Raw genomic sequence first — 23,002 nt, 5'->3', positions numbered from 1 at the left:
TTTGAGTGTGGGGATTTGGGGCATAAGAGCTTTGAGTGGGGGGATTTGGGGCATAAGAGCTTTGAGTGGGGGGATTTGGGGCATAAGAGCTTTGAGTGTGGGGATTTGGTGCATAAGAGCTTTGAGTGTGGGGATTTGGGGCATAAGAGCTTTGAGTGTGGGGATTTGGGGCATAAGAGCTTTGAGTGTGGGGGATTTGGGGCATAAGAGCTTTGAGTGGGGGGATTTGGGGCATAAGAGCTTTGAGTGTGGGGATTTGGGGCATAAGAGCTTTGAGTGGGGGGATTTGGGGCATAAGAGCTTTGAGTGGGGGGATTTGGGGCATAAGAGCTTTGAGTGTGGGGATTTGGTGCATAAGAGCTTTGAGTGTGGGGATTTGGGGCATAAGAGCTTTGAGTGTGGGGATTTGGGGCATAAGAGCTTTGAGTGTGGGGATTTGGGGCATAAGAGCTTTGAGTGTGGGGATTTGGGGCATAAGAGCTTTGCGTGCCCACATAAAGGCCGTAGACAAGGTGAGGGATCAAGCACCAGTGGGGGAAATCGAGGTCAACGTGAAGGGGGCCATGAGACGCAGGCTGCAGAGGCTGGATGGTGGTGTAGATGAGGCTGGGCCTAGTGATGTCATGGATGGTGGTGTAGATGAGACTGGGTCTAGTCATGTCATGGATGGTGGTGTAGATGAGGCTGGGTCTAGTGATGGAGGTAGAGCTGGTGGGGCAAGGCAATGTAGGCCTCCAGGCTAATCTAGCTGAACTACGTAGGGACCTGGACAGTTTCTTCCAGGTTAAAGCAAAGGGAGCATTTGTAAGAGCTAGGTTCTCCATGCTCAAGGAGATGGATGCTCCCAGCTCCTCCTTCTTTGGTTTGGAAAGTCAGAGCGGTGAAGCCAAGGGTATGCATTGTCTACGGCTGTCAGATGGGCGGGTGACCTCTGTGGTGGGGGAGATGCGGGAGCGGACCGTGGAGTTTTATACTGAGTTGTATAGGGCAGAACTGTGTGATCCTATGTATGCTCAGGTTTTGTTTGCAGAACTCCCTAAGCTCTCTCTGGCACAGAGGGATGATCTGGACATTCCCCTGTTGTCCCATGAACTGGCAGAGACCGTAACCCAGATGTCCCCCGGCCGTGCCCCGGGGGTCGATGGACTCCCAGTGGAGTTTTATAAAAATCATTCTGGGGAATAATTTGACTGGACTTATTTTGCGTGGGCGGCTCTGACTCTCCTGCCCAAGAAAGGGGACTTAAGAACTGAAGGCCTGTGGCATTGCTCATTGCGGACTACAAGATATTTGCCAAGGTCCTCGCTAACAGACTGAAGTCCCATCTGGACTCTATAGTACACAAGGACCAGACATATTGTGTACCGGGACGCTTAATCACGGACAACCTGTTCTTAATCAGGGACATGTTGGGCTTGTCGAGAGTTTCTAATGTGAACTTTGGACTGGTCTCTTTAGACCAAGAGAAGGCTTTTGATAGAGTGGACCATGAGTATCTGTTTAATGTGATGTTTGGGTTTGGGGAAATTATTTTGGCCTGTGTGAAGATGTTGTATGCTGGGGCGTCATGTATGGTCAAGGTGGGAGGGGGGCTCAGTAGGACAGTCTGGTTGAGGCGGGGCATTAGACAAGGATGCTCTCTATCGGGGCAGTTATATACACTAGTTGTTGGGGCCTGCTACGCAGGAGACTGCAGGGAGTGTGCTGGACAGACATGGGTGTGCTGGACAGGCATAGCAGTGTCAGCGTATGCAGATTACGTTTCTGTGATGGTCAGGGATGGGCAGGATATGCAGGCACTAGAGACTAGTCTGAAGGTGTATGAGGGAGCTTTGTCAGCTAAGGTAAACTGGGGCAAGAACAAAGCTCTGTTATGTGGGACATGGAGGGATAGGGCCCCACCTCTGCTTCCAGGGGGTTTGCAGTGGGGTTGTGAAGGGCTTAAAATTTTGGGGGTGTATTTGGGCTCGGAGAGGTGGGTCAGGAAGAACTCTGAGGGGCTGTCAAAGACAGTGGTGTCAAGACTGGCCAGGTGGAGGTGGCTCCTGTCCCAAGTGTCATATAGAGGGAGGGTGCTGATAATCAACAACCTGGTGGCATCTTCCCTGTGGCATAAACTGGCTGTCCTCAACCCCCCCGCCGGGCTGCTCGCAGACCTGCAACGCAAGCTGGTGGACTTTTTCTGGTCGGGCCATCACTGGCTGAGGACGGCAGTGTTGTATATGTCCATACATGAAGGAGAACAGGGCCTGGTGGAACTGGAGAGCAGGGTGGCTGCATTCCGACTAAAGGCGGCTCAGAGACATTTACATTTTACATTTTAGTCATTTAGCAGACGCTCTTATCCAGAGCGACTTACAGGAGCAATTAGGGTTAAGTGCCTTGCTCAAGGGCACATTTACGTCATTTAGCAGACGCTCTTATCCAGAGCGACTCACCAATTGGTGCGTTCACCCTATAGCCAGTGGGATAACCACTTTACAATTTTTTTGGGGGGGGGATTACTTTATCCTATCCCAGGTATTCCTTAAAGAGGTGGGGTTTCAAATGTCTCCGGAAGGTGGTGAGTGACTCTGCTGTCCTGGCGTCGTGAGGGAGCTTGTTCCACCATTGGGGTGCCAGAGCAGCGAACAGTTTTGACTGGGCTGAGCGGGAACTATGCTTCCGCAGAGGAAGGGGAGCCAGCAGGCCAGAGGTGGATGAACGCAATGCCCTCGTTTGGGTGTAGGGACTGATCAGAGCCCGAAGGTACAGAGGTGCCGTTCCCCTCACTGCTCCATAGGCAAGCACCATGGTCTTGTAGCGGATGCAAGCTTCAACTGGAAGCCAGTGGAGTGTGCGGAGGAGGGGGGTGACGTGAGAGAACTTGGGAAGGTTGAACACCAGACGGGCTGCGACATTCTGGATGAGTTGTAGGGGTTTAATGGCACAGGCAGGGAGGCCAGCCAACAGCGAGTTGCAGTAGTCCAGATGGGAGATGACAAGTGCCTGGATTAGGACCTGTGCCGCTTCCTGTGTAAGGCAGGGTCGTACTCTCCGAATGTTGTAGAGCATGAACCTGCAGGAGCGGGTCACCGCCTTGATGTTGGCGGAGAACGACAGGGTGTTGTCCAGGGTCACGCCTAGGCTCTTCGCACTCTGGGAGGAGGACACAGCGGAGTTGTCAACCGTGATGGCGAGATCATGGAACGGGCAGTCCTTCCCCGGGAGGAAGAGCAGCTCCGTCTTGCCAGGGTTCAGCTTGAGGTGGTGATCCGTCATCCATACTGATATGTCTGCCAGACATGCAGAGATGCGATTCGCCACCTGGTTATCAGAAGGGGGAAAGGAGAAGATTAGTTGTGTATCGTCAGCGTAGCAATGATAGGAGAGGCCATGTGAGGATATGACAGAGCCAAGTGACTTGGTGTATAGGGAGAAAAGGAGAGGGCCTAGAACTGAGCCCTGGGGGACACCAGTGGTGAGAGCACGTGGTGCGGGGACAGCTTCTCGCCACGCCACTTGGTAGGAGCGACCGGTCAGGTAGGACGCAATCCAGGAGTGAGCCGCGCCGGAGATGCCCAGCTCGGAGAGGGTGGAGAGGAGGATCTGATGGTTCACAGTATCAAAGGCAGCAGACAGGTCTAGAAGGACAAGAGCAGAGGAGAGAGAGTTAGCTTTAGCAGTGCGGAGAGCCTCCGTGACACAGAGAAGAGCAGTCTCAGTTGAATGACCAGTCCTGAAACCTGACTGGTTTGGATCAAGAAGGTCATTCTGAGAGAGATAGCAAGAGAGTTGGCTAAAGACGGCACGCTCAATAGTTTTGGAAAGAAAAGAAAGAAGGGATACTGGTCTGTAGTTGTTGACATCAGTGGGATCGAGTGTTGGTTTCTTGAGAAGGGGAGCAACTCTCGCTCTCTTGAAGACGGAAGGGACATGGCCAGCGGTCAAGGATGAGTTGATCAGCGAGGTGAGGTAGGGGAGAAGGTCACCGGAGATGGTCTGGAGAAGAGAGGAGGGGATGGGGTCAAGCGGGCAGGTTGTTGGGCGGCCTGCAGTCACAAGTCGCAGGATTTTATCTGGAGAGAGAGGGGAGAAAGAAGTCAAAGCATAGGGTAGGGCAGTGTGAGTAGGACCAGCAGTGTCATTAGACTTAACAAACGAGGATCGAATGTCGTCAACCTTCTTTTCATACTGATGTCGGCTGGAGGGAACCAGCATGCGCGCTGCTGAGGAGAGCTGGCGGATTAGGGTTGGACTGGCAGCTGTTCCCAGGAGGCACTGACTGAGTCGGTAACGGGGGGTGTTTGAGCGGCCAAAGGGGGAGGGGCCACCAATGTTTCCACCACTGCAGGTGACGGCAGAGACTGGGGACTGGCAAGGGGTCTGGAGGACTTTAGATTTTAACACTCCGAGCCTGGGGGAGTTTGAGGGGGTGGGAGGTAAAGCCCTCAACAACCTCTGCATTAAGGTGAGGAACATTAGGAGCCTAACAGGAGTGAAGGCACATCATTGGCAGAGGGTATGTGGGCCGGAGAGTATGGTGGGTATTAGATGGAGGGGGCTCTACAAATTCCCAGTACCAAAGAGGTCAGGGGACCTCCAGCGGAGGGTTCTACATGGAGCCCTGGCCACTAACAGCTGGTTGGCACGGGTTGAACCTTTCTGTCTTTTTGTCCTTTCTGTGTCATGAGTGAAACTGGGCACCATGTATTTTCTGTGTGCGCCAGGTTAATGCCATTAATGTCTCAGTTGGAATGTCTGTGTGAGAGGTTGGGGGTGGAGTTTACTGTCGGGAGGTTTATAATGGGGTACAGGTATTCAAATAAGGAAAAGGACAAATGTGTGTTGTTGAATTTTCTGTTTGCTCAGGCAAAGTTGGCTATTTGGCTAACAAGGAGGAACAGGGTCAAAGGTGGGGGGATAACAGACCCTTTACTATTAGTTCATGGGATGGTCTCTGCGCGCCTTAGGGTGGAATTTGAGTTCTATAAAATGATAAACAGTGTGGAGATGTTTCAGGAGATATGGTGTGTTGGGGGGGCTGTCTGTACAGCTGGGGAAGATGGGTTGGATATACGGTTGTAGAAGTGGTGAGGTTTGGGTCATTGTGATGTGTGGTGTTGTTTTGTATCGTGGGGTAGAGGGCAAGGTGAGCATGCAGTACAGGGGATGTTTGTTTTTTAAAGGGGGGTGGAGGGGGGGGTGAGGTTTTAATGAATTGAGGATGTATCACTAAAGAAAGACAAAAAGTCAAAAGTCTCTCTCTCTTTCTCTCTCCCCTCTATTTCTCTTTCCCCTCTCTTTCTCCCTCTCTCGCTCTCTCTTCCATCTCTTTCTTTCTCCCCCCTCTCTCTCTCTCTCTCTCCCCTCTCTCTCTCTCTCTTTCTCTCTCTCCAGACATCTATATTCACCCCATCCTATGGAACATCCACTAATGTCCGCATCAACAGCAAAATGACAACACATCAGGTCATATCACAGCTCCTTCAGAAATTCAAGGTGAATTGTATCAAATTACCAGTTCATTAATAACAATATGCTAGAATATATTTGAAAAATGCAAAGGTAATAATTCTAACTACAAACTGTATTGTACTGTTATTAGATCACTTGAGGGAAGGCTTCTGGTTTGGATCCATTACCGGTGTGTTTCCACTTTGTGTTGCAGATAGAGAATGATCCTAATGAGTTCGCCCTCTACTGTGTTCATCAAAGCGGAGGTACGTTGTATCATTCTCTTTCATAACACCACTGATGCTGCAGTTAGGGTTCTCCAGGGTTAGGGTTCTCCAGGGTTAGGGTTCTCCAGGGTTAGGGTTCTCCAGGGTTCTCCAGGGTTAGGGTTCTCCAGGGTTAGGGTTCTCCAGGGTTCTCCAGGGTTAGGGTTCTCCAGGGTTAGGCTTCTCCAGGGTTCTCCAGGGTTAAGGTTCTCCAGGGTTAGGGTTATCCAGGGTTCTCCAGGGTTAGGGTTCTCCAGGGTTAGGGTTCTCGAGGGTTCTCCAGGGCTAGGGTTCTCCACAGTTAGGGTTCTCCAGGGTTAGGGTTATCCAGGGTTCTCCAGGGTTAGGGTTCTCCAGGGTTAGGGTTCTCCAGGGTTCACCAGGGTTAGGGATCTCCATGGTTAGGGTTCTCCACGGTTAGGGTTCTCCAGGGTTCTCCAGGGATAGGGTTAATAGTGTCTGTCTGTTTCCTCCTATAGAGAAGAAGAAGCTGTCTGATTCAGACCTGCCACTGTGGGAGAGGGTTCTCCAGGGCCCAGCGGAGAACATCATGAAGATGTTCCTCATGGACAGAGATGAAGAGGAAGTCAGCAACGATGTGAGTGTCTTTCTTCAGCAGGGTTTTGGGGCCAGAATGAGTTTTGGACACTAACTACACACTTCAGTTTGATAACCAGTGTGCTAACTCCTGGCTATGACTGGCTCCGCTCTCTGCCCAGGTGGCCCAGTACCTAAACCTGGAGCTGCCCATCCTGGAGGGGGTTCTAGTGAAGCTGAAGGAAGAGGAGAACAGAGAGGTGCAGAGAATCATCACCAAGTGAGTTATGAAGAAGTTCCAGTAGCCTAACTGTTACCTAAAGTAGAGGGGAACAGAGAGTGAATGACTTGGTTCTGGGTGTAACGATGAGTTAACATGCGCTGTAGGTCAACTGGTTCCATCTGGAATCTAAACCGTACCGTGTTTACTCTGTCACCTGTAGCTAAACAAAGATGTGTTCTCCTTGTGTCACTAAACAGTGATGTGTTCTCCTTGTGTCACTAAACAGTGATGTGTTGTCCTTGTGTCACTAAACAGTGATGTGTTGTCCTTGTGTCACCTGTAGCTAAACAAAGATGTGTTCTCCTTGTGTCACTAAACAGTGATGTGTTGTCCTTGTGTCACTAAACAGTGATGTGTTGTCCTTGTGTCACCTGTAGCTAAACAGGGATGTGTTGTCCTTGTGTCACTAAACAGTGATGTGCAGTGGCGGCTCCTGAAAAAATTCTCAGGAGGGGCAATTTTTCTGATGATTTAGGTGACCTACACACGTGCACGAGTCCGTGCACGCGATTCCAGATATCTTTACCTCTGAATAAACTGCCTTTCTTATACCATATCCACCCTGTCCAAAGTCTCTACTTGGTCTCAGTTCTCCAGTAAACTTGTGATTATCAACAGTACACAACGGTAACAAACAATTGGGGGAACTCACGGGGCAGATAGTAACCACTTAAAAGGAAGCGATTCCCAAACCTTCCATAACAAAGCCATCACCTACAGAGAGATGAACTTGGAGAAGAGTCCCCTAAGTAAGCTTGTCCTGGGCCTCTGTTCACAAACACAAACAGACCCCACACAGCCCCAGGACAACAACAACAACAACAACAACAACACAATTAGACCCAACCAAATCATGAGAAAACAAAAAGAGAATTACTTGACACATTGGAAAGAACAAACAAAAAAACAGAGCAAACTAGAATGCTATTTGGCCCTAAACAGAGAGTACACAGTGGCAGAATACCTGACCACTGTGACTGACCCAAACTTAATGAAAGCTTTGACTATGTACAGACTCAGTGACCATAGCCTTGCTATTGAGAAAGGCCGCCGTAGGCAGACCTGGCTCTCAAGAGAAGACAGGCTATGTGCACACTGCCCACAAAATGAGGTGGAAACTGAGCTGCACTTCCTAACCTCCTGCCAAATGTATGACCATATTAGAGACACATATTTCCCTCAGATTACAGCGATCCACAAAGAATTCGAAAACAAACCCAATTTTGATAAACTCCCTTATCTACTGGGTGAAAAACCACAGTGTGCCATCACAGCTGCAAGATTTGTGACCTGTTGCCACAAGAAAAGGGCAACCAGTGAAGAACAAACACCATTGTAAATACAACCCATATTTATGTTTATTTATTTTCCCATTTGTACTTTAACTATTTGCACATTGTAACAACACTGTATATATACATAATATGACATTTGAAATGTCTTTATTCTTTTGAAACTTCTGAGTGTAATGTTTACTGTTAATATTTATTGTTTATTTCACTTTTGTTTACTATCTACTTCCCTTGCTTTGGCAATGTTAACACACGTTTCCCATGCCAATAAAGCCCTTAAATTGAATTGAATTGATAGTAAGGTCGCAATGACACAGAAAGCAGTTCAATGTCGGGGTACAGAGTCGCTCTCTTACCAGGATCGCGGTCCGCTCTGACCAGGGTGAAGGTGGCCGGCTCCACTTCTCTGTCCGGGACTCATCCAGCCAAGTCTCCCAGCTGTATTGGGATTCAGCTGCCAGCAGCGTTTTCATTATTTAGTCCGTTCGTAGCGGGTATGTACACGATCAACAAGATCAGTCCAAAACCAACCACTGGAAATCCATGGTTGGCAGAATGTTTGTAAACTAAGTCTACAAATTAAAAACATAAAATAACGCCGCACTGCAGGTCGCAACAGAGACGCTTCTAGCCGCCATTGTCTTAGTTACGTTCAACGTTACGTCACGTATGACGAAAGCGCGTAAGTGCAAGCCCACAGACACCCATAGAGAATGTATTGAAAGCTTTGAAATGTGAAAAAAATAGATTTTACATGACAGGCTATGAGAGACTTCTGGGCGATTTTCAACTTGACTGAAATCGCCCCAAAAACGGGCGGGGCCATTTGAAGCACGACTTTAGCCTGATTTGACATTTAGTGGCTGGCAGATCAGACGTGAACACTGATAACTGCTGTTGCCGTGATATAATTGATTAGAAAAAAAATCCCTTCCTTTTCCCGTTTGGCAGTGCGTCGCCCATATCGCCCTATTGAACAAGCCGTCCCTGGTGATGTGTTGTCCTTGTGTCACCTGTAGCTAAACAGTGATGTGTTGTCCTTGTGTCACTAAACAGTGATGTGTTGTCCTTGTGTCACCTGTAGCTAAACAGTAATGTGTTATCCTTGTGTCGCCTGTAGATAAAGAGTGATGTGTTGTCCTTGTGTCACTAAACAGAGGTGGTCCTCTGTAGCTCAGCTGGTAGAGCACGGCGCTTGTAACGCCAAGGTAGTGGGTTCGATCCCCGGGACCACCCATACACAAAAATGTATGCACGCATGACTGTAAGTCGCTTTGGATAAAAGCGTCTGCTAAATGGCATATTATTATTATTATAAACAGTGATGTGTTGTCATTGTGTCACTAAACAGTGATGTGTTGTCCTTGTGTCACTGAACAGTGATGTATTGTCCTTGTGTCACTAAACAGGGATGTGTTGTCCTTGTGTCACTAAACAGTGATGTGTTGTCCTTGTGTCACTAAACAGGGATGTGTTGTCCTTGTGCCACTAAACAGGGATGTGTTGTCCTTGTGTCACCTGTAGCTAAACAGTGATGTGTTGTCCTTGTGTCACTAAACAAGGATGTGTTGTCCTTGTGTCACTAAACAGTGATGTGTTGTCCTTGTGTCAACTGTAGCTAAACAGTGATGTGTTGTCATTGTGTCACTAAACAGTGATGTGTTGTCCTTGTGTCACTAAACAGGGATATGTTGTCCTTGAGTCACCTGTAGCTAAACAGTAATGTGTTGTCCGTGTGTCACTAAACAGTGATGTGTTGTCCTTGTGTCACCTGTAGCTAAACAGTGATGTGTTGTCCTTGTGTCCCCTGTAGCTAAACAGTGATGTGTTGTCCTTGTGTCCCCTGTAGATAAACAGTGATGTGTTGTCCTTGTGTCGCCTGTAGCTAAACAGTGATGTGTTGTCCTTGTGTCACTAAACAGTGATGTGTTGTCCTTGTGTCACTAAACAGTGATGTGTTGTCCTTGTGTCACTGAACAGTGATGTATTGTCCTTGTGTCACTAAACAGGGATGTGTTGTCCTTGTGTCACTAAACAGTGATGTGTTGTCCTTGTGTCACTAAACAGGGATGTGTTGTCCTTGTGCCACTAAACAGGGATGTGTTGTCCTTGTGTCACCTGTAGCTAAACAGTGATGTGTTGTCCTTGTGTCACTAAACAAGGATGTGTTGTCCTTGTGTCACTAAACAGTGATGTGTTGTCCTTGTGTCAACTGTAGCTAAACAGTGATGTGTTGTCCTTGTGTCACTAAACAGTGATGTGTTGTCCTTGTGTCACTAAACAGGGATGTGTTGTACTTGTGTCACCTGTAGCTAAACAGTGATGTGTTGTCCTTGTGTCACCTGTAGCTAAACAGTGATGTGTTGTCCTTGTGTCCACTTTAGCTAAACAGTGATGTGTTGTCCTTCTGTCACCTGTAGCTAAACCGTGATGTGTTGTCCTTGTGTCACTAAACAGTGATGTGTTGTCCTTGTGTCACTAAACAGGGATGTGTTGTCCTTGTGTCACCTGTAGCTAAACAGTGATGTGTTGTCCTTGTGTCACTAAACAGTTATGTGTTGTCCTTGTGTCACTAAACAGTGATGTGTTGTCCTTGTGTCCCCTGTAGCTAAACAGTGATGTGTTGTCCTTGTGTCGCCTGTAGCTAAACAGGGATGTGTTGTCCTTGTGTCGCCTGTAGCTAAACAGGGATGTGTTGTCCTTGTGTCACCTGTAGCTAAACAGTGATGTGCTGTTTTTGTGTCACCTGTAGCTAAACAGTGATGTGTTGTCCTTGTGTCACCTATAGCTAAACAGTGAGGTGTTGTCCTTGTGTCACCTGTAGCTAAACAGTGATGTGCTGTTTTTGTGTCCCCTGTAGCTAAACAGTGATGTGTTGTCCTTGTGTCGCCTGTAGCTAAACATGGATGTGTTGTCCTTGTGTCACCTGTAGCTAAACAGGGATGTGTTGTCCTTGTGTCATCTGTAGCTAAACAGTGATGTGTTGTCCTTGTGTCACCTGTAGCTAAACAGTGATGTGTTGTCCTTGTGTCACCTGTAGCTAAACAGTGATGTGTTGTCCTTGTGTAACCTGTAGCTAAACAGTGATGTGCTGTTTTTGTGTCACCTGTAGCTAAACAGTGATGTGTTGTCATTGTGTCACCTGTAGCTAAACAGTGATGTGTTGTCCTTGTGTCCCCTTTAGCTAAACAGTGATGTGTTGTCCTTGTGTCACCTGTAGCTAAACAGTGATGTGTTGTCCTTGTGTCACTAGACAGTTATGTGTTGTCCTCATGTCACTAAACAGGGATGTGTTGTCCTTGTGTCGCCTGTAGCTAAACAGTGATGTGTTGTCCTTGTGTCACTAAACAGTTATGTGTTGTCCCTGTGTCACTAAACAGTGATGTGTTGTCCTTGTGTCCCCTGTAGCTAAACAGTGATGTGTTGTCCTTGTGTCGCCTGTAGCTAAACAGTGATGTGTTGTCCTTGTGTCGCCTGTAGCTAAACAGTGATTTGTTGTCCTTGTGTCGCCTGTAGCTAAACAGGGATGTGTTGTCCTTGTGTCACCTGTAGCTAAACAGTGATGTGTTGTGCTTGTGTCACCTGTAGCTAAACAGTGATGTGCTGTTTTTGTGTCACCTGTAGCTAAACAGTGATGTGTTGTCCTTGTGTCACTAAACAGGGATGTGTTGTCCTTGTGTCGCCTATAGCTAAACAGTGAGGTGTTGTCCTTGTGTCGCCTATAGCTAAACAGTGATGTGTTGTCCTTGTGTCCCCTGTATCTGAACAGTAATGTGTTGTCATTGTGTCACTAAACAGTTATGTGTTGTCCTTGTGTCACCTGTAGCTAAACAGTGATGTGTTGTCCTTGTGTCCCCTGTAGCTAAAGAGTGATGTGTTGTCCTTGTGTTACCTGTAGCTAAACAGTGATGTGCTGTTTTTGTGTCCCCTGTAGCTAAACAGTGATGTGTTGTCCTTGTGTCGACTGTAGCTAAACATGGATGTGTTGTCCTTGTGTCACCTGTAGCTAAACAGGGATGTGTTGTCCTTGTGTCCCCTGTAGCTAAACAGTGATGTGTTGTCCTTGTGTAACCTGTAGCTAAACAGTGATGTGTTGTCCTTGTGTAACCTGTAGCTAAAAAGTGATGTGCTGTTTTTGTGTCACCTGTAGCTAAACAGTGATGTGTTGTCATTGGGTCACCTGTAGCTAAACAGTGATGTGTTGTCCTTGTGTCCCCTTTAGCTAAACAGTGATGTGTTGTCCTTGAGTCACCTGTAGCTAAACAGTGATGTGTTGTCCTTGTGTCACTAAACAGTTATGTGTTGTCCTCATGTCACTAAACAGGGATGTGTTGTCCTTGTGTCGCCTGTAGCTAAACAGTGATGTGTTGTCCTTGTGTCACTAAACAGTTATGTGTTGTCCTTGTGTCACTAAACAGTGATGTGTTGTCCTTGTGTCCCCTGTAGCTAAACAGTGATGTGTTGTCCTTGTGTCGCCTGTAGCTAAACAGTGATGTGTTGTCCTTGTGTCGCCTGTAGCTAAACAGTGATTTGTTGTCCTTGTGTCGCCTGTAGCTAAACAGGGATGTGTTGTCCTTGTGTCACCTGTAGCTAAACAGTGATGTGTTGTGCTTGTGTCACCTGTAGCTAAACAGTGATGTGCTGTTTTTGTGTCACCTGTAGCTAAACAGTGATGTGTTGTCCTTGTGTCACTAAACAGGGATGTGTTGTCCTTGTGTCGCCTATAGCTAAACAGTGAGGTGTTGTCCTTGTGTCGCCTATAGCTAAACAGTGATGTGTTGTCCTTGTGTCCCCTGTAGCTGAACAGTAATGTGTTGTAATTGTGTCACTAAACAGTTATGTGTTGTCCTTGTGTCACCTGTAGCTAAACAGTGATGTGTTGTCCTTGTGTCCCCTGTAGCTAAAGAGTGATGTGTTGTCCTTGTGTTACCTGTAGCTAAACAGTGATGTGCTGTTTTTGTGTCCCCTGTAGCTAAACAGTGATGTGTTGTCCTTGTGTCGCCTGTAGCTAAACATGGATGTGTTGTCCTTGTGTCACCTGTAGCTAAACAGGGATGTGTTGTCCTTGTGTCCCCTGTAGCTAAACAGTGATGTGTTGTCCTTGTGTAACCTGTAGCTAAACAGTGGTGTGTTGTCCTTGTGTCACTAAAGTAGTGGTGTGTTGTCATTGTGTCACCTGTAGCTAAACAGTGATGTGTTGTCCTTGTGTCCCCTGTAGCTGAACAGTGATGTGTTGTCCTTGTGTCACTAAACAGTGATGTGTTGTCTTTGTGTCCCCTGTAGCTAAACAGTGATGTGTTGTCCTTGTGTCACGTGTAGCTAAACAGTGATGTGCTGTTTTTGTGTTCCCTGTAGCTAAACAGTGATGTGTTGTCCTTGTGTCCCCTGTAGCTAAAGAGAGATGTGTTGTCCTTGTGTCACCTGTAGCTAAACAGTGATGTGTTGTCCTTGTGTCAATAAACAGTGATGTGTTGTCCTTGTGTCACTAAACAGTTATGTGTTGTCCTTGTGTCACCTGTAGCTAAACAGGGATGTGTTGTCCTTGTTTCACCTGTAGCTAAACAGTGATGTGTTGTCCTTGTGTCCACTGTAGCTAAACAGTGATGTGTTGTCCTTGTGTCACTAAACAGTGATGTGTTGTCCTTGTGTCACCTGTAGCTAAAGAGTGATGTGTTGTCCTTGTGTCACATGTAGCTAAACAGTGATGTGTTGTCCTTGTGTCACTAAACATTGATGTGTTGTCCTTATGTCACTAAACAGCTATGTGTTGTCCTTGTGTCACCTGTAGCTAAACAGGGATGTGTTGTCCTTGTGTCACCTGTAGCTAAACAGTGATGTGTTGTCCTTGTGTCCCCTGTAGCTAAACAGTGATGTGTTGTCCTTGTGTCCCCTGTAGCTAAACAGTGATGTGTTGTCCTTGTGTCGCTAAACAGTGATGTGTTGTCCTTGTGTCCACTGTAGCTAAACAGTGATGTGTTGTCCTTGTGTCACTAAACAGCGATGTGTTGTCCTTGTGTCCCTGTAGCTAAACAGTGATGTGTTGTCCTTGTGTCACTAAACAGTGATGTGTTGTCCTTGTGTCCCTGTAGCTAAACAGTGACATGCTGTTTTTGTGTCACCTGTAGCTAAACAGTGATGTGTTGTCCTTGTGTCCCCTGTAGCTAAACAGTGATGTGTTGTCCTTGTGTCCCCTTTAGCTAAACAGTGATGTGTTGTCCTTGTGTCACTAAACAGTGATGTGTTGTCCTTGTGTCACTAAACAGTGATGTTGTCGTCATTGTGTCACTATACAGTGATGTGTTGTCCTTGTGTCACTAAACAGTGATGTGTTGTGCTTGTGTCACTAAACAGTGATGTTGTCGTCATTGTGTCACTAAACATTGATGTGTTGTCCTTGTGTCACTAAACATTGATGTGTTGTCCTTATGTCCCCTGTAGCTAAACAGTGATCTGTTGACCTTGTGTCACCTGTAGCTAAACAGTGATGTGTTGTCATTGTGTCACTAAACAGTTATGTGTTGTCCTTGTGTCACCTGTAGCTAAACAGTGATGTGTTGTCCTTGTGTCCCCTGTAGCTAAAGAGTGATGTGTTGTCCTTGTGTTACCTGTAGCTAAACAGTGATGTGCTGTTTTTGTGTCCCCTGTAGCTAAACAGTGATGTGTTGTCCTTGTGTCGCCTGTAGCTAAACATGGATGTGTTGTCCTTGTGTCACCTGTAGCTAAACAGGGATGTGTTGTCCTTGTGTCCCCTGTAGCTAAACAGTGATGTGTTGTCCTTGTGTAACCTGTAGCTAAACAGTGATGTGCTGTTTTTGTGTCACCTGTAGCTAAACAGTGGTGTGTTGTCCTTGTGTCACTAAACAGTGGTGTGTTGTCATTGTGTCACCTGTAGCTAAACAGTGATGTGTTGTCCTTGTGTCCCCTGTAGCTGAACAGTGATGTGTTGTCCTTGTGTCACTAAACAGTGATGTGTTGTCTTTGTGTCCCCTGTAGCTAAACAGTGATGTGTTGTCCTTGTGTCACGTGTAGCTAAACAGTGATGTGCTGTTTTTGTGTTCCCTGTAGCTAAACAGTGATGTGTTGTCCTTGTGTCCCCTGTAGCTAAAGAGAGATGTGTTGTCCTTGTGTCACCTGTAGCTAAACAGTGATGTGTTGTCCTTGTGTCAATAAACAGTGATGTGTTGTCCTTGTGTCACTAAACAGTTATGTGTTGTCCTTGTGTCACCTGTAGCTAAACAGGGATGTGTTGTCCTTGTTTCACCTGTAGCTAAACAGTGATGTGTTGTCCTTGTGTCCACTGTAGCTAAACAGTGATGTGTTGTCCTTGTGTCCCCTGTAGCTAAACAGTGATGTGCTGTTTTTGTGTCCCCTGTAGCTAAACAGTGATGTGTTGTCCTTGTGTCCACTGTAGCTAAACAGTGATGTGTTGTCATTGTGTCCCCTGTAGCTAAGCAGTGATGTGTTGTCCTTGTGTCCCCTGTAGCTAAACAGTGATGTGTTGTCCTTGTGTCACCTGTAGCTAAACAGTGATGTGTTGTCCTTGTGTCACTAAACAGTGATGTGTTGTCCTTGTGTCACTAAACAGGGATGTGTTGTCCTTGTGTCACCTGTAGCTAAACAGTGATGTGTTGTCCTTGTGTCCCCTGTAGCTAAACAGTGATGTGTTGTCCTTGTGTCCCCTGTAGCTAAACAGTGATGTGTTGTCCTTGTGTCACTAAACAGTGATGTGTTGTCCTTGTGTCACCTGTAGCTAAAGAGTGATGTGTTGTCCTTGTGTCACATGTAGCTAAACAGTGATGTGTTGTCCTTGTGTCACTAAACAGTGATGTGTTGTCCTTGTGTCACTAAACAGCTATGTGTTGTCCTTGTGTCACCTGTAGCTAAACAGGGATGTGTTGTCCTTGTGTCACCTGTAGCTAAACAGTGATATGTTGTCCTTGTGTCCCCTGTAGCTAAACAGTGATGTGTTGTCCTTGTGTCCCCTGTAGCTAAACAGTGATGTGTTGTCCTTGTGTCGCTAAACAGTGATGTGTTGTCATTGTGTCCACTGTAGCTAAACAGTGATGTGTTGTCCTTGTGTCACTAAACAGCGATGTGTTGTCCTTGTGTCCCTGTAGCTAAACAGTGATGTGTTGTCCTTGTGTCACTAAACAGTGATGTGTTGTCCTTGTGTCCCTGTAGCTAAACAGTGACATGCTGTTTTTGTGTCACCTGTAGCTAAACAGTGATGTGTTGTCCTTGTGTCCCCTTTAGCTAAACAGTGATGTGTTGTCCTTGTGTCACTAAACAGTGATGTGTTGTCCTTGTGTCACTAAACAGTGATGTTGTCGTCATTGTGTCACTATACAGTGATGTGTTGTCCTTGTGTCACTAAACAGTGATGTGTTGTCCTTGTGTCACTAAACAGTGATGTTGTCGTCATTGTGTCACTAAACATTGATGTGTTGTCCTTGTGTCACTAAACATTGATGTGTTGTCCTTATGTCCCCTGTAGCTAAACAGTGATCTGTTGTCCTTGTGTCACCTGTAGCTAAACAGTGATGTGTTGTCCTTGTGTCACTAAACAGTGATGTGTTGTCCTTGTGTCACTAAACAGTTATGTGTTGTCCTTGTGTCACCTGTAGCTAAACAGTGATGTGTTGTCCTTGTGTCCCCTGTAGCTAAACAGTGATGTGCTGTTTTTGTGTCCCCTGTAGCTAAACAGTGATGTGTTGTCCTTGTGTCCCCTGTAGCTAAACAGTGATGTGTTGTCCTTGTGTCACCTGTAGCTAAACAGTGATGTGTTGTCCTTGTGTCACTAAACAGTGATGTGTTGTCCTTGTGTCCCCTGTAGCTAAACAGTGATGTGTTGTCATTGTGTCACTAAACAGTGATGTGTTGTCCTTGTGTCACTAAACAGTGATGTGTTGTCCTTGTGTCACTAAACAGTGATGTGTTGTCCTTGTGTCACTAAACAGTGATGTGTTGTCCTTGTGTCACTAAACAGTGATGTTGTCGTCATTGTGTCACTATACAGTGATGTGTTGTCCTTGTGTCACTAAACAGTGATGTGTTGTCCTTGTGTCCCCTGTAGCTAAACAGTGATGTGTTGTCCTTGTGTCACCTGTAGCTAAACAGTGATGTGTTGTCCTTGTGTCACTAAACAGTGATGTGTTGTCCTTGTGTCCCCTGTAGCTAAACAGTGATGTGTTGTCATTGTGTCACTAAACAGTGATGTGTTGTCCTTGTGTCACTAAACAGTGATGTGTTGTCCTTGTGTCACTAAACAGTGATGTGTTGTCCTTGTGTCACTAAACAGTGATGTGTTGTCCTTGTGTCACTAAACAGTGATGTTGTCGTCATTGTGTCACTATACAGTGATGTGTTGTCCTTGTGTCACTAAACATTGATGTGTTGTCCTTGTGTCACCTGTAGCTAAACAGTGATCTGTTGTCCTTGTTTCACCTGTAGCTAAACAGTGATGTGTTGTCCTTGTGTCACTAAACATTGATGTGTTGTCCTTGTGTCCCCTGTAGCTAAACAGTGATGTGTTGTCCTTGTGTCCCCTGTAGCTAAACAATGATGTGCTGTTTTTGTGTCACCTGTAGCTAAACAGTGATGTGTTGTCCTTGTGTCACCTGTAGCTAAACAGTGATGTGTTGTCCTTGTGTCACTAAACAGTGATGTGTTGTCCTTGTGTCACCTGTAGCTAAACAGTGATGTGTTGTCCTTGTGTCACTAAACAGTGATGTGTTGTCCTTGTGTCACCTGTAGCTAAACAGTGATGTGTTGTCCTTGTTGCCCCTGTAGCTAAACAGTGATGTGTTGTCCTTGTGTCCCATAGGTTCAACCAGCAGCAGATAGTCCTGTCTCAGTTTCTCAGCTCCAAGATCATCAAGACAGAGACAGAGGTGTGAGGCCTGGACTTTACACAACACACAGACTGGACTTTACACAACACACAGACTGGACTTCACACAACACACAGAATGGACTTCACACAACACACAGACTGGACTTCACACAACACACAGACTGGACTTCACACAACACACAGACTGGACTTCACACAACACACAGACTGGACCATACCAGAACAACACACAGACTGGACTTCACACAACACATACCAGAACAACAGTCCACAGACTACAGGAGGGGACAGACTGTTCAGGGAAAAGGATGTTCAATATTAAACTGAGACTCTCTGCGTCCCAAATGGCCCCCTATTCCCTACACAGTGCACTACTTTTGACCTTTGCACTGTATAGGGAATAGGGTGCCATTTGGGACCTAACCATACTACACCATTATCTAAACCTGAAAGATTGCAGGAGAAAACAGATATCCAGGGAAGATGTTGTTCAATGTTTACCTGAAACTGATGTCAAATTACACAGCAGATGATGATGAGTGATGAACTGGAAGCAACAAGTAGAAAAATAGGAAAAGTTAACTATGTAAATATTTTTCTATGAACCTGATGCATCTAATAGAAAGCCCTTTTCGTACCAGAACAAGTAGTCATCCCTCCACCTAGACAGCTAGCTCCTGTTTCTGCAATAGATGCTAAGACAACACAACAAACAGATGCTAGCTAGCTCCTGTTTCTGTAATAGATGCTAACACAACACAACAAACAGATGCTAGCTAGCTCCCAGTTTGTACATTGGTTTGTTTCTATTGAATCATGAAGTGATTCAGTCATTTTTCATCAACACGCGGCTAGCGGAGGCATTATGATCAATAACATCATGGCTGGAACGCATCTTTGACCAATCAGATTGCTTGGCCTGGACTAACTTTTTAATAAGCCCTATAAAGTGATGGTCTGATCATATATAATTACCCAAGGACAGCGGCGGCGTCGTTTACAATGGGAGCTCCCTCCGGATGCTCCAGGTTTTTATCCCATGTGACCCATCTGGAGGCCGTACATTGAATTTCGGCTTCCTGCGATTACAGGAAGTGACTTCATTGGGAGTCACAGGGGCTGTTTGAAGGGTTCAAAACATTTTTTTTACATATTTGTGACCAGGGGACAGTTATGAAATCTGAAGTCAATCTGCCGAAAAGGATTATTGACCTCCATTGGATACAATGGTCTAACAGTACTAGAGTGGTCTGTCTGTACTTCTTAATAAAACGTTTATTGCATATCTGAAGAAGTGCAAGCTATTGTTAATCACTCCCAGTTCACAGGCACTTTCCCCACTGCACTAAAAACTGCTATGGTAAAACCCCTTCTGAAGAAATGTCATCTAGATTATTCAGCTCTTAGCAATTTTCAGCCAATCTCCAACCTTCCATTCTTAAGCAAGATCCTGGAGAAATTGGTTTTCAAACAGCTGAATGGTTTTTAAAGTGCCCACTGTATTTTTTGACGAATTCCAAACTGGTTTTCGGGCCCACACCAGCACTTAGTTAAAGTGGTAAATGATCTATGATAAATGATTGGTTTAGAACCTATTTAACCGGTCGAGAGTTTTTGTCACCCTTGGTGAACATAACTCAGAGAAAATACGTACTGTGTTAGCGGTTTAAATACTTGGCTGGCTCAGACGGAGAGACATTACGCCGGTTTTAAGGTCTCTGCACTGGCTGCCTGTGAGTATTAGAATAAATGTTTAGATTCTTCTATTGGTTTTTAAATCAATCCACGGTGGTGCACCCCAATACATGTCAGACATGTTTTTAAGTTACGTACCCAGTAGGTCCCTCAGGTCCTCTGGCACTGGCCTTTTAACTATCCCAAAGCCCAGGACCAAGAGGCATGGAGAGGCAGACTTTAGTTACTTTTTTCCTGTGAAGAACATTGTGTTGCATTCCATGTCTGAAATGTGCTGTATAAATAAAGCTTGATTTGATTTTACCTGTCTGTAAGTGTCCGCCTGTCTGTCTGTAAGTGTTTGTCTCTGTCTGTCTGTCTGTCTGAGTCTTTCACCAATTTACCAATTTCAGAGAGACAGGCAGAGAAAGAGAAAAAGAGAGAGAGTGAGACAGGCAGAGAGAGAGAGAGAGAGAGAGAGAGAGAGAGAGAGAGAGAGAGAGAGAGAGAGAGAGAGAGAGAGAGAGAGAGAGAGAGAGAGAGAGAGAGAGAGAGAGAGAGAGAGAGAGAGAGAGTGAGTGAGTGAGAGAGAGAGAGAGAGAGAGAGAGAGAGAGAGAGAGAGAGAGAGAGAGAGAGAGAAGAGAGATGAGAGAGAGAGAGAGAGAGTGAGAGAGAGAGAGAGAGAGAGAGAGAGAGAGACACAGCTGCAAGATTTGTGACCTGTTGCCACAAGAAAAGGGCAACCAGTGAAGAACAAACACCATTGTAAATACAACCCATATTTATGTTTATTTATTTTCCCATTTGTACTTTAACTATTTGCACATTGTTACAACACTGTATATATACATAATATGACATTTGAAATGTCTTTTTCTTTTGAAACTTCTGAGTGTAATGTTTACTGTTAATATTTATTGTTTATTTCACTTTTGTTTACTATCTACTTCACTTGCTTTGGCAATGTTAACACACGTTTCCCATGCCAATAAAGCCCTTAAATTGAATTGAAATTGAATTGAGAGAGAGAGAGGGAGAGAGGAGAGAGAGAGAGAGAGAGAGAGAGAGAGAGAGAGAGAGGGGGAGAGAGAGAGAGAGAGAGAGAGAGAGAGAGAGAGAGAGAGAGAGAGAGAGAGAGAGAGAGAGGCAGAGAAAGAGAAAAAGAGAGAGAGAGAGACAGGCAGAGAGAGAGAGAGAGAGAGAGAGAGAGAGGAGAGAGAGAGAGAGAGAGAGAGAGAGAGAGAGAGAGGAGAGGGAGAGAGGAGAGGGAGAGAGAGAGAGAGAGAGAGAGAGAGAGGGAGAGAGGAGAGGGAGAGTGGGGAATAGTGCCGGATAATTTTTATTAGTCATATGTACACGATACGTATGGTATACAACGTCCAACAAAATGCTTACTTGCAGGTTCCTTCTCTGGACAATGAAATTATAAATAATAAAAGATGAGAATATGAACATAAAGGCAGATCCATTCATCCATCTATATGGAAAATAAGAGAAAAATGGAGTCCTATTCAGACTCAGGAGGTGAGCACACCATCCAACACTTCAAATGGAGTCCTATTCAGACTCAGGAGGTGAGCACACCATCCAACACTTCAAATGGAGTCCTATTCAGACTCAGGAGGTGAGCACACCATCCAACACTTCAAAGGGAGTCCTATTCAGACTCAGGAGGTGAGCACACCATCCAACACTTCAAATGGAGTCCTATTCAGACTCAGGAGGTGAGCACACCATCCAACACTTCAAAGGGAGTCCTATTCAGACTCAGGAGGTGAGCACACCATCCAACACTTCAAAGGGAGTCCTATTCAGACTCAGGAGGTGAGCACACCATCCAACTTCAAATGGAGTCCTATTCAGACTCAGGAGATGAGCACACCACCCAACACTTCAAAGGGAGTCCTATTCAGACTCAGGAGGTGAGCACACCATCCAACACTTCAAAGGGAGTCCTATTCAGACTCAGGAGATGAGCACACCACCCAACACTTCAAAGGGAGTCCTATTCAGACTCAGGAGATGAGCACACCATCCAACACTTCAAAGGGAGTCCTATTCAGACTCAGGAGGTGAGCACACACTCCAACACTTCAAAGGGAGTCCTATTCAGACTCAGGAGGCGTGCACACCTCTTCAAACGGAGTCTTATTTGGTCTCAGGAGGAGTTCATACCATCTACCATTTAAAAGTATGCTTAACAAATATAAATGCAACATGCAACAATTTCAAAGATTTTTACTGAGTTACAGTTCATATGAGGAAATCAGTCAATTGTAATAAATTAATTAGGCCCTAATCTATGGATTTCACATGACTCGGAATACAGATATGCATCTGTCGGTTACAGATATCTTTAAAAAATGAGTCTCACAATGGGCCTCAGGATCTCGTTGTGGTATTTTTGTGCATTCAAATTGCCAATCGATAAAATGTAATTGTGTTCATTGTCTGTAGCTTATGCCTGCCCATACCATAACCCCACCGCCACCATGTGGCACTCCATTCACAATGTTGACATCAGCAAACCACTCGCCCACACAACGCCATACACGTGGTCTGCGGTTGTGAGGCCGGTTGGACGTACTGTCAAATTCTTTAAAATGACATTGGAGGCAGCTTATGGTAGAGCAATTAACATTAAAATCTCTGCCAACAGCTCTGGTGGACATTCCTGCAGTCAGCATGCCAATTACACTCTCCCTCAAAACTTGATACATCTGTGCCATTGTGTTGTGTGACAAAACTGCACATTTTAGAGTGGCCTTTTATTGTCCCAAGCACAAGGTGCACCTGTGTAATAATCATGCTGTTTAATCAGCTTCTTGATATGTCACACATGTCAGGTGGATATATTATCTTGGAAAAGGGGAAACGTTCACTAACAGGGATGTAAACAGATTTGTACACAACATTTTAGAGAAATAAGCTTTTTGTGCATATGGAACATTTCCGGGATCTTTTATGTCAGCTCATGAAACATGGGACCAACACTTTACATGTTGCGTTCATATTTTTTTTCAGTGTACAATAAAGTAGGCGAGCTGAGGGCGAGGATCTGCTTCTACAGAGACTGTAATATAATATATTCTGTTTTACGGAGTCATGGCTCACTCCGGATATATTGTCCCCGTACATTCAGCCAGTGGGGTTCTCCGTCCATCGCACGGACAGGAAGACAGAACTCTTTGGAAAAAGAAAGGTGGAGGTGTATGTTTCATGATTAACTACTCATGGTGTGATTGTGGTAACGTACAGGAACTCAAGTCCTTTTGTTCTCCTGATCTGGAATACCTCACCATCAAATGCCGACCACATTACTTCCCTAGAGAATTGTCAAGACTATGTATATTTCTTTGGATCATGGACCAGGCTAGAAGGCTGATGGGCTTACATGATTTTTCTGAACCAAACTAAACCATAATTTGTCCAAAGGAGGCCCAAAGCTCAAATAGGAGCTTGTAGCATGATGCCCCCTTGTGGTGGTAGCCCTAAGAGACTATTTTATGTATTCGGCTGAAGCTAGAAGCTAGCTAGCTAACCCACTACCTGGACTAGCTGGCGGATAGCTACTGGCAACTATTAGCAACGGTATAGTTGTTTCACGCCTGAGAGTGCCTGTAATTACGCCAGCTGGCTGCCTACAATAGTTACATACAA

At 45.7% G+C, this 23,002-nt stretch overlaps 1 protein-coding gene and 1 long non-coding RNA gene across 5 annotated transcripts in view; one reads left to right on the top strand and one right to left on the bottom strand.

Annotated features, from left to right (window-relative positions):
* The window catches only part of LOC311117819 (ras association domain-containing protein 6-like), a 43,979-nt gene extending 24,308 nt beyond the window's left edge, over positions 1–19,671 (top strand). For 2 of the 4 annotated variants that reach the window (XM_084192729.1, XM_084192728.1), the window contains exons 7-11: positions 5,380–5,451; positions 5,651–5,702; positions 6,182–6,300; positions 6,422–6,519; positions 17,638–19,671. In XM_084192729.1, the coding sequence (XP_084048855.1) occupies positions 5,380–5,451; positions 5,651–5,702; positions 6,182–6,300; positions 6,422–6,519; positions 17,638–17,710 (414 nt within the window). In that variant the 3' untranslated portion in view covers positions 17,711–19,671. Of the gene's footprint in view, positions 1–5,379; positions 5,482–5,650; positions 5,703–6,181; positions 6,301–6,421; positions 6,520–17,637 lie in introns of all 4 variants that reach the window. The other 2 variants (XM_084192727.1, XM_084192726.1) reach the window with 1 other exon arrangement.
* LOC311117821 lies at positions 9,260–11,907 on the bottom strand. The gene is made up of 2 exons (XR_014611723.1): positions 11,188–11,907; positions 9,260–11,028 (listed from the first exon to the last, which is right to left on the bottom strand). It is a non-coding gene; the product is annotated as an uncharacterized lncRNA (long non-coding RNA).
* Positions 19,672–23,002: the final 3,331 nt, after the last annotated feature.

This window comes from Coregonus lavaretus (assembly GCF_964263955.1).
Source record: "Coregonus lavaretus genome assembly, contig: HAP1_SCAFFOLD_204, whole genome shotgun sequence".
NCBI classification, from domain to species: Eukaryota; Metazoa; Chordata; class Actinopteri; order Salmoniformes; family Salmonidae; genus Coregonus; species Coregonus lavaretus.
Note: the sequence above shows the minus strand (reverse complement) of the source record. Positions and strands in the feature narration are given on the sequence as shown.